The following is an 11,855-nucleotide window of genomic DNA, read 5'->3' on the forward strand; positions in this document are numbered from 1 at the left end:
ATTCTTTTAGCTTAAGTTCGATGCTTGCTATTTCTCTGACCAGTGTCTCCCTGCGCATTTCAGATATATTGACCTCTTTTAGCCGCTCTGTTATTCTTTTCCGTCGCCTGTAAAGGGAGCGCCTGTCTCTTTCTATTTTACATCTACTCCTCCTTTTTCTTAGAGGAATAAGCCTTGTGGATACATCGAGTGCCACCGAGTTAATCTGTTCTACCCATAAGTTTGGGTCTGTGTTGCTTAGTATATCTTCCCAGCTTATATCGGTTAGGACTTGGTTTACTTGGTCCCACTTTATGTTTTTGTTATTGAAGTTGAATTTGGTGAATGCTCCCTCGTGACTAGTCTCATTTTGTCGGTCTGGGGCTCCACGCATACATGTCTGAACCTCAATTATGTTGTGATCTGAGTATATTGTTTTTGATATGGTGACATTTCTTATCAGATCATCATTGTTAGTGAAGATGAGGTCTAGTGTATTCTCCAGTCTAGTAGGCTCTATTATTTGCTGGTTTAAATTGAATTTTGTGCAGAGATTTAAAAGCTCGTGTGAGTGTGAGTTTTCATCATAGCTGCCTCCTGGTGTTATTACTGCAACAATATTATTTGCTATATTCCTCCATTTTAGGTGCCTTAAGTTGAAATCCCCCAGGAGCAAGATGTTGGGTGCAGGAGCTGGAAGATTTTCCAGACAGTGGTCAATTTTTAACAGCTGTTCCTGGAATTGCTGGGATGTTGCATCCGGAGGCTTGTAGACTACCACAATGACTAGGTTTTGGTTCTCGACCTTTACTGCTAAAACTTCCACTACGTCATTTGAGGCATTAAGCAGTTCTGTGCAAACAAGTGACTCTGCAATGTACAGGCCAACCCCCCCATTTTGCCTGTTCACTCTGTCACATCTGTATAGGTTGTAACCTGGGATCCATATTTCGTTGTCCAAGTGATCCTTTATGTGGGTCTCAGTGAAAGCCGCGAACATTGCCTTTGCCTCTGCAAGCAGTCCACGGATGAAAGGTATTTTGTTGTTTGTCGCTGGCTTTAGACCCTGTATATTTGCAAAGAAGAATGTTATCGGACTGGTGGTATTGTTGGTACTGGGGGGGGGGATTTTTTTTCCGGCATTAGTATCTGTATCTGTTGGTTTGGAGTGGAGGCCATCGACTGTGGTTCCACTCCAGGAATGACTGGATTTGGTGTACGATTTCTGCCATTTCCTGCCAGTTTTTTTTCCTTCCTGGCATTTTACTTCCCATTTCCAGGATTCAAGTCGAGCTATATAAAAATAAGTGGTTTTCCTGAATCCCTTCACTATATATTACCCTGCTCACACTCCAACAGCTGATCAGGTCACAAAAACCATTCGTCTCAGTTCACTCCTATCTAACATGCTCATGCACGCTTGCTGGAAGTCCAAGCCCCTTGTCCACAAAACCTCCTTTACCCCCTCCATCCAACTTTTTTGAGGACGACCCTTACCCCACCTTCCTTCCCCTACCCCACCTTCCTTTCCCTACAGATTTATACGCTCTCCATGTCATTCTACTTTGATCCATTCTCTCAAAATGACCAAACCACCTCAACAACTCCTCTTCAGCCCTCTTGACTAATACTTTTATTAACTCCACACCTTCTCCTAATTTCCACACTTCGAATTCTCTGCATAATATTCACACCACACATTGCCCTTAGACAGGACGTCTCAACCGCCTCCTCGCTGCAGCATTTATATATATATTTATATATATATATCCTAGGTAGTAGGTTGGTAGACAGCAACCGCCCAGGGAGGTACTACTGTCCTGCCAAGTGAGTGTAAAACAGAAGTCTGTAATTGTTCTACACAATGGTAGGATTGCTGGTGTCTTTTTTTTCTGTCTCATACACATGCAAGATTTCAGGTACGTCTTGCTACTTCTACTTACACTTAGGTCACACTTCACATACATGTACAAGTATGTATACACACACCCCTCTGGGTTTTCTTTCTAGTTCTTGTCCTTGTTTATTTCCTCTTACCTCCACGGGGAAGTGGAACAGAATTCTTCCTCTGTAAGCCATGTGTGTTGTAAGAGGCGATTAAAATGCCGGGAGCAAGGGGCTAGTAACCCCTTCTCCTGTATATATTACTAAATTTGAAAGGAGAAACTTCCATTTTTCCTTTTGGACCACCCCGCCTCGGTGGGATACGGCCAGTGTGTTGAAAGAAAGAAGAATATATATACAGTGGTCCCTCGTTTTTCGTAATTAATCCGTTCCTGGAGGTGCTACTATTATCGAAATTACGATTTTCGAATCAATTTTCCCCATAAGAAATAATGTAAGTACAATTAATCCGTTCCTGACACCCAGAAGTATCAATAACAATTTTTTTTTACCTTAAAGATAGATTTACATGCACAAAAGAATTAACATTCAACATGACAGTTACCTTTATTGAAGGCTGTTGTTGATGAATGGAAGACAGGGAGGAAGAGAGAGGGAAGAGAGGTTATTATTTGGAAGGGGAATCCCCCTCCATAAGGAGGATAGGTTGGATAAATACATGAGTGAGAGAGGTTGGATTTGAGTGGGACTTGCATATCAGAGCTTATTTCTTGGGTAGCATTGAAAATTGGGTTGGGCAAATGTTTTGTTAGTGGGATGAATTGTAAAGGACCTGCCTAGTATGGGCCAACAGGCCTGCTGCAGTGTTCCTCCTTTCTTATGTTCTTATGACTCTAGGTCACTTCAATGGTCACTTACCTAGCTTAAATATAGATTTACATGCAGAAAAGAATGCCAAATAAATGTAAAGCACTAATAAAATGTATAAATGAACATTGGGAATAGGGGTAGTTGATGAGTGGAACGGTCCATAATGGTGGTGAAGCAGCAGCTGAGGCGGCGTGTTTTCTGTAGCTCTATATAACTCCAACAACATTGGAGGAGTTGGTTGAATTGCTGAATCACTAAAGAAGACACCCTCTACCACCACTACCACTTTCTAACACTATTACAATGCTACCACCTTAAGAACATAAGAACGGAGGATCACTGCAGCAGGCCAGTTGGCCCATACTAGGCAGGTCCTTTACAATCCATCCCACTAACAAAACATTTGCCCAACCCAATTTTCAATGCTACCCAAGAAATAAGCTTTGATAACTATCCACTCATTTGCAAGTCCCACTCAAATCCAACCCCTCTCACTCATATATTTATCCAACCTAAATTTGAAACTACCCAAAGTCCTAGCCTCAATAACATAAGAACCAGTATTACAACTACTGTTACAACTATTACCACTATTACAACTGCTACAACCATCACTACCACCATCACTACCACCCTCTACCACCATCAACCACTATCACAACTGCTTCCACTCTACCACCACCACCTTCATATTTTTCTACAAATTTTTTCTTAAATTATATGTGTTTCTCACATTCTTTACCACAGGGCTGGCACTAGAAGCTTTCTTTGGAGCTATGGTGACTTATTTAGCGGTTGCAAACACTAAAACGAATGGAATATTATGAAATGTAACGTATGAACTCGTGGGATCATCCTCACTCACTGATAAACAATGGCACACTGGCTGGGAAAGGAGTGTGAGGGGGCTCGGGGCTGTGTGTACCTGTCCTGGACGAACTACTATTTGCGAGTCAATCTATGATTAGCGAGCCCATGTTTATACGAAAATATCCCTATGATTTCCGAAATCTACGATTCTCGAGAACTACGATTATCGAGGGACCACTGTATATATAGTACGTACACAGGTATACATATTTTTGGCATTATATTGCCTGTGTAATGTAAACATTTACAGTGGTCCCTCAATAATCGTCCGGCTCGATAGTCGTCCTTTTCGGAAATCGTCGCATTCTTCTCATCCAAACATTGGCTCGCAAATGGTTGGTTTACTCACTAATCGTCCTTCATCCGGGATGCATACTCACGCTCTGAGCTGCCTTGGCCTCTCTTCCCAGCCAGTGCACCATTGTTCACCTGGAGTTTACCTGGAGAGAGTTTCGGGGGTCAACGCCCCCGCGGCCCGGTCTGTGACCAGGCCTCCTGGTGGATCAGCACCTGATCAACCAGGCTGTTGCTGCTGGCTGCACGCAAACCAACGTACGAGCCACAGCCCGGCTGATCAGGAACTGACTTTAGGTGCTTGTCCAGTGCCAGCTTGAAGACTGCCAGGGGTCTGTTGGTAATCCCCCTTATGTGTGCTGGGAGGCAGTTGAACAGTCTCGGGCCCCTGACACTTATTGTATGGTCTCTTAACGTGCTAGTGACACCCCTGCTTTTCATTGGGGGGATGGTGCATCGTCTGCCAAGTCTTTTGCTTTCGTAGTGAGTGATTTTCGTGTGCAAGTTCGGTACTAGTCCCTCCAGGATTTTCCAGGTGTATATAATCATGTATCTCTCCCTCCTGCGTTCCAGGGAATACAGGTTTAGAAACCTCAAGCGCTCCCAGTAATTGAGGTGTTTTATCTCCGTTATGCGCGCCGTGAAAGTTCTCTGTACATTTTCTAGGTCGGCAATTTCACCTGCCTTGAAAGGTGCTGTTAGAGTGCAGCAATATTCCAGTGAGAGACGGTCCCCTCACTTGTTCATACGAAATATTTCATAATATTCTATTCGTTTTAGTGCTTACAAGTGCTAAATAAGCTACCATGGCTCCAAAGAAAGCTCCTAGTGCCAAGCCTTTGGTAAAGAAAGGAGAAATACAATTGAATTTAAGAAAAACATCATTGAACAATTTGAAAGTGGCGTACGTGTGGCCGAACTGGCCAGCTGAGAAGCTGCAAGAGCTTCAGCAGGAACAGGAATAGATCGCAGCTCAGAATCTTGCTACAGAGGAGGAGGAAGAGAGATGGAAGAAGGTGCCTTCTTCAGAAATTAAGGAGATTTTTGAAATGTGGGGCAGGATGGAAAGATTTATGGAGAAACATCACCCTGAGAAGGATGTTGCAAGCCATATTGGCAACTTGTACAGCGACAGAGTCTTGGCCCATTATAGGGAAGTTTTAAAGAGACGCCAGAAACAGAGCTCTCTGGACACTTTTTTTGTGAGACAGGACTCCAGTGACTCTCAAGTTGGTCGTAGTGGCATTAAGAAACAGAGAAGAGAAGTAACCCCAGAAAAACACTTGGTACCTGAGGTGTTGATGGAAGGGGATTCCCCTTCCAAACAGTAACTAATCCAATCTCTCTCCTCCTCCAGTCTTCCATACACTAAGAAGAATCGCCAATAAAGGTAAGTGTTATACTGTTAATGTTTCATTCATCATGTCCCATTGTATTGTTTATGTACTACATCTATATTTCATGTAAAAAAAATTTTGTTTTAATACTTCTAGGTGTCAGGAACGGATTAATTGTATTTACATTATTTCTTATGGGGAAAATTGATTTGAGAATCGTCTTTTTCGATAATCGTCGCACTTCCAGGAACGGATTAACGATGATAAATGAGGGACCACTGTATTTCATAATACTGATGTATAATAAATAAATATAAAACTTTAACAGGCCATGTTAATGTTTGCTGAATTGTTACATAAATGTAAACACCTTATAATAAGAGGTCCTTGGAAAACACTCATTTGTGTAAGCTAAATTCTCATACTTTGTATAATGGACCTCATGCAAAACTAATATTGGACTATGTAAAAATCAATTTCCTCACTTAACAACGGAGTTTTGTTCCTAAGACCACGTCAATAAATGAATTCGTCACTAAGCAAGGAGCATACTATACTGTCCATCTTTCAAATTACAGAAAACTAAAAATCCTTTAACATTTACATTTTGAGAGCACAGTATCTCTCTCTGCTATATACCAAAGATTTTTTTCACATAAACTTCACTTTCTTTTCATTAGTTAGAGCCTCTTATTTGACTTGCTTTTGTACAGTAATCTATAGTTTTACTTTTATTGTGATTTGAATTGCAGCTTTCCATTTAACTCACTTGAGATCTACAAAGGGATTTTCTTTCATGCTAGACATATGTCACAACTTTCCCTGTATATATTTTGTATTTCTTAGCGCAAAGATCAGTATTTAATAAAATATGTATGTAATTTATTTTATGGTTTATGTTTAATGTATCATACATATCAGTACAGTTGTCTTTGATAATGAATATACATAGTGTACATTGCTTCTCTTTTCTTTGTGTGATAATTGGATGCTCCTGACATTACTCAAGAGTTTACTGTCAGAGTTCTCTGGGTCATAACTCCTGTTGTAGAGTAACACTTATTCATAGTCATTTAGAATTAGGTATTATCAATTAAGATATTCTAATATGTAATGAGAAAGAAGGTGTTTCCAAAAATTTTTTACTTATACTTGCAAAGAATCTTGAATACTTTCATTTACTTTTTGTCAAGTCACATGGCTTAGGCAGCTCTGACAGTGGGCTAACGTAATTTATTAGATTTTCTGCCCCTTTTTCAAGGCCAAACTAGCTTGTGTTTAAGTTTTCTTTGGTCACATTTATATATCTTCACATGTAGCGCTGTCTTGTGTTTAAGTTGTGCATGTTGCTGGTATTGGCTTAGTACAAGTTGTAACTTGCAGAAGGCAGGTGGTGGTGGGAAGGTTGGTAGTGTGTACGGAAATATTGGCAGGCGCCACAGCCTAGGTCCTCTAGTATCTTGCCTGCCCTCCACATCTTCCTCCACCTCAACCATTACCACCTCTACATCTGTCTCCACTACTGCAGGACTGGCATCAGGTGTAAGTGGTCAGGTATAGCTTTAATCTTAAGTTCATTTTTGTCTTTACAAACAATACACATCATTTAAAACACATTTGTGGCTTACAACTTTTCTTCTTACCATAAGTTCTCAAAGTATCGTTTAGGACTAATACTTAATAGATTTTGAATGAACATTTTTATTAAGACATTTTTTTCAGAAAGAAGTTTTCCTTGAATATTTTTTTGAAGAAAAGTAGCTATATTTACAGTACATATGTGTATAGCAGACATCTACTAATTTACTGTGGGCCTTAGACAAGGATGTGATGTCACCTTGGCTCCTGTACTTATTAGGGATGGGACAATACCAAATTTTTTGCTAATACTAATACCCAGTTTTCTGCCGATACTGATACTTTTCCTATATTTTTTATTTTTAAAATGACTACGTTCAATATATAAGGGAATATTTATTGCACATTTGGTATTAAATAACACTGTTGTATTTTGAGCACCTCTGCAAAAACAGTGATTATGTGTGAGTGAGGTGAAAGTGTTAATTGATAGTGAAAGTATTTTCTTTTTGGGGATTTTCTTTCTTTTTGGGTCACCCTGCCTCGGTGGGAGACGGCCAACTTGTTAAAAAAGAATAAAAAGAAAGGTTAAATATTAAATAACTTAATTTCTCAGAGATGACTATGTCATTACTCGGCCTGTTGTTCTAGTTACTTGTTGTCAAAGGCACTTATCATTTTTTTCGTATGTGTATGTGTGCATGCACATGTGCATGTATGGGTGTGTACATATGTATTTGTGTGTGCATTCATGTGTGCATGCATGCAAGTGAGTGAGTGTATGGGTAACCTGCACAATCATGAGGTATTGTGTTAATTTTGACATTTTTAAGCACACATACAATATTATTATTTTAAGTATCAGCTGGCAGTAGCCTTTTTTTTTTTTTTACTTATATTGATGCCATAAAAATGGCTGATAACCATCAATACCAATACTTTGGTATATCCCTAGGACTTGTAGATGGAGTTGCAAAAGAAGTGAATCCAAGGGTATTGGGGAGAGGTGTGAGTATAAAAGATAATAAATCTCATATGAAGTTGCAAAACAGATACACAAAGGCAGAATGAGCACTTCATTAAGACAGCATTTTGCTTGGAGACAGCTTAAGTTCTTTAGAGAGTACATACATGGAAAATATGGAAACATATTGGCAGAGTGAGGAGTTTACTGAGCTAAAGGGATTTGGCAATTTGAAAACGTGTGATGGCAATCTGTATATGTATGATGGTGTCCACAGTGTCCCTTGGTTATACCATGTTTATGTTTTTCCACTGGATGTTGGAACACAGAGCAAGAACTTTAAGTTAAAGGTGAACATAGAAAAGAGTAAAGTGATGAGAATAAAAAAGCTAGATAATGAAAGACCAGACTTCAGATTGGAGGAAGGGGGTATGGAGGAAATGAACGCATTTAGATATTTAGGAGTGTATCAGCAGGTGAGTGTGTGAAAGATGACCTTGTGTATGGTTGTGCAGCATGGTCTTACTGTCACAGTGAGAGAGTAGCTGGAGGCAGTAGAGAATTTGACCTTAAAATCTGTGTTATGCAAATATTATGCACAGAATCAGGAATAAATAAATTAAAAAACAGTTTTGCGATATGAAAAGTATAATTCAAAGAATGATAGAGGGGATTGTTGAGACTGTTCGGTCATTTAGAGACTTTGGAGCAAGATAGGTTGGCTAACGGCGTACATAAACCTTGCATGAATGGAAGAAAGTCTAGGGTCATTTCACTAAGGGCTAGAAAGAAGGTGTTAAGGAGCTTTTGAGGGGTAAGGGCTTGAGTGTCCAACAGGCATGTATGTAATAGCATTTTAGATCGGAGGGACTAGAGACAAGCGAGTTTTAGGACTTGATGTATTGTGTGTGTGCGTGTGTGTGTACGTACGTACTCACCTAGTTGTGGTTGCAGGGGTCGAGTCATAGCTCCTGGCCCCGCCTCTTCACTGGCTGCTACTAGGCTACTCTTCCTGCTCCATGAGCTTTATCATACCTCTTCTTAAAGCTGTGTATGCATCCTGCCTCCACTATATCACTTCCCAGACTATTTCATTTCCTGACAACTCTGTGACTGAAGAAATACTTCCTAACATCCCTGTAAGTCATCTGAGTCTTCAGCTTCCAACTGTGACCCCTTGTTGCTGTGTCGCATCTCTGGAGCATCCTGTCTCTGTCCACCGTGTCGATTCCTCTCAGTATTTTATATGTCGTTATCATGTCCCCCCTATTTGTCCTGTCCTCTAGTGTCATCAGGTCGATTTCCCTTAACCTCTCCTTGTAGGGTATACCCCTTAGCTCCGGGGCTAGTCTTGTTGCAAACACGCACACACACACACAGGAGCATACACACACACAAACACAAACACACATGAGCGTGCACACACAGGCGCACACACACACACAAGCACACACACACAGGCACACACATATGAAAGGTCCCTTGGAACTAGTTATCACGTGGTTCTGTGCTTTGAATACATAGTAGAGTTACAAGTGGAGAGAGTAACAGGAGTTGAAAGGGACAAGCCAAACTATGAAAGGGGGAACTACATAGGTATGAGGAACTTTCTGCAGGACGTTCAGTGGGAAAGAGAATTGGTAGGAAAGTCAGTAAACGAAATGATGGACTACGCAACAACAAAATGCAAGAAGGCAGAGGAAAGGTTTGTTTCCAAGGGGAACAGAAATAATGGGAAGACCAGAATGAGCCCTTGGTTTACCCAAAGGTGTAGGGAGAAAAAACTAAGTGCACCAGAGAATGGAAAAAGTACAGATGGCAAAGGACCCAGGAAAATTACTCGAAGAGCCAGAAACGAGTATGCACAGATAAGGAGGGAGGCCCAGCGACACTAGAAAAACAACATAGCATCGAAAGTCAAGTCTGACCCGAAACTGTTTTATAGCCACATCAGGAGGAAGACAACAGTCAAGGACCAGGTAATCAGGCTGAGGAAAGAAGGTGGGGAGCTCACAAGAAACGACCAAGAGGTATGTGAGGAGCTCACAAGAAACGACCAAGAAGTATGTGAGGAGCTCAACATGAGATTTAAGGAAGTATTTACAGTGGAGACAGAAAGGACACTGGGAAAACAAAACAGTGGAGTGCATTAACAGGGGATATACCAACAAGTGTTGGATGAAATACACACAACTGAGGAGGTGAAGAAGCTACCATGTGAACTTGACACGTCAAAGGCGGTGGGACCAGACAACATCTCTCTGTGGATCCTTAGAGAGGGAGCAGAGATGCTGTGTGTGCCACTAACCATAATTTTCAACACATCCCTTGAAACTGGGCAGCTACGTGAGGTATGGATGATGGCAAATGTAGTCTCCATCTTTAAGAAAGGAGACAGAAATGAGACACTAAACTATAGATCAGTGTCACTGATGTGTATAGTATGCAAAGTCATGGAGAAGATTGTCAGGAGGAGAGTAGTGGAGCACCTGGAACGAAACAAAATTATAAACGACAGCCACCACAGATTCATGGAAGGCAAATCCTGTGCCACAAATCTACTGGAGTTTTATGACAAGGTAACAGAAGTAAGACATGAGAAAGAGGGGTGGGTTGATTGCATTTTCTTGGACTGCAAGAAGACCTTTGACACAATTCCTCACAAGAGATTAGTGCAGAGGCTAGAAGATCAGGCACGTAAAACTGGAAGGGCACTGCAATGGATCTGAGAATACCTGACAGGGAGGCAACAGCAAGTCATGATATGTGTTGAGGTATCACAATGGGCGCCTGCCCCCCTTCTCATCTGCGACTGCTTGACAAAGTAGAGAACAGAACAAGACGTCTCATCTCTCGCCTGGACCAATCCTGGATAGATCTGTCATTTCAGCAGAGCCTTCAACACAGGAGGGATTTGGGTGGCCTTACTGTTATGTACAAGGCCAATATTATAAAAGTACCACACTTGGATCCACTTCGAGGACAGCGTGAGGCAAATTTCTATACCACATGACAGGCACACATTAACCAGATAACTGCTGCAACATACGGGCGCCTGGCAAACCTGAGAATAGCATTCCAATACTTCAGTAAGGAATCATTCAAGACACTGTACACCATGTATGTCAGGCCCATACTGGAGTATGCAGCACCAGTTTGGAACCCACACCTGGTCAAGCACATCAAGAAGTTAGAGAAAGTGCAAAGTTTTGTGACAAGACTAGTTCCAGATCTAAGGGGAATTGGCCTGATGACACTGGAGGACAGGAGAGCTAGGAAAGACATGATAACAACGTACAAAATTCTGCGAGGAATAGATGAGGTAGACAGAGACAGGATGTTCCAGAGATGATACACAGAAACAAGGGGTCCCAATTGGAAATTGAAGACTCAGATGAATCACAGAGATGTTAGGAAGTATTTTTTCAGTCACAGAGTAGTCAGTAAGTAGAATAGTTTGGGAAGCGATGTAGTGGAGGCAGGATCCATTCATGGCTTTAAGAAGAGGTATGATAAAGCTCATGGTGCAGGGAGAGTGACTCAGTAGCGGCCAGTGAAGAGGCGAGGCCAGGAGCTGTGACTCAACCCCTGCAGCCACAACTAGGTGAGTACAAGCACATGCGCATGCATGCATGCACACACACACACACACACACACACACACACACACACACACACACACACACACACACACACACACACACACACACACACACGGGGAGAGAGAGAGAGAGAGGAGGGGGAGAGAGAGAGAGAGGGGGGAGGGGGAGAGAGAGGGGAGGGGGAGGGGAGAGAGAGAGAGGAGGGGGAGAGAGAGAGAGAGGGGAGGGGGAGAGAGAGAGAGAGAGGGGGGGGGAGGGGGGAGAGAGAGAGGGGAGAGAGAGAGAGAGAGGGGAGAGAGAGAGGGGGAGGGGGGAGAGAGAGAGAGAGAGAGAGAGAGAGAGAGGGAGGGGGAGGGGGAGAGAGAGGGGAGAGAGAGAGAGAGAGAGAGGGGGAGGGGGAGAGAGAGGGGGAGGGGGGGAGGGGGAGAGAGAGGGGAGGGGAGGAGGGGAGAGAGAGAGAGGGGAGAGAGAGAGTGGGGAGAGAGGGGGAGAGAGGGGGAGGGGGGAGAGAGAAAG

General features: G+C 42.3%; 1 protein-coding gene across 2 annotated transcripts in view; it reads left to right on the forward strand.

Moving 5' to 3' along the window:
• The window catches only part of LOC138851889 (GATOR complex protein Iml1-like), a 31,722-nt gene extending 24,917 nt beyond the window's left edge, over positions 1 to 6,805 (forward strand). Inside the window, exon 6 of one of the 2 annotated variants that reach the window (XM_070081409.1) lies at positions 6,582 to 6,805. In XM_070081409.1, coding sequence (XP_069937510.1) covers positions 6,582 to 6,755 — 174 coding nt within the window. In that variant the 3' untranslated portion in view covers positions 6,756 to 6,805. Of the gene's footprint in view, positions 1 to 6,578 lie in introns of both variants that reach the window. The other variant, XM_070081408.1, reaches the window with a different exon arrangement.
• Positions 6,806 to 11,855: the final 5,050 nt, after the last annotated feature.

The sequence above is a fragment of the Cherax quadricarinatus genome, unplaced genomic scaffold, assembly GCF_038502225.1.
Source record: "Cherax quadricarinatus isolate ZL_2023a unplaced genomic scaffold, ASM3850222v1 Contig2608, whole genome shotgun sequence".
In the NCBI taxonomy this organism is placed as follows: domain Eukaryota; kingdom Metazoa; phylum Arthropoda; class Malacostraca; order Decapoda; family Parastacidae; genus Cherax; species Cherax quadricarinatus.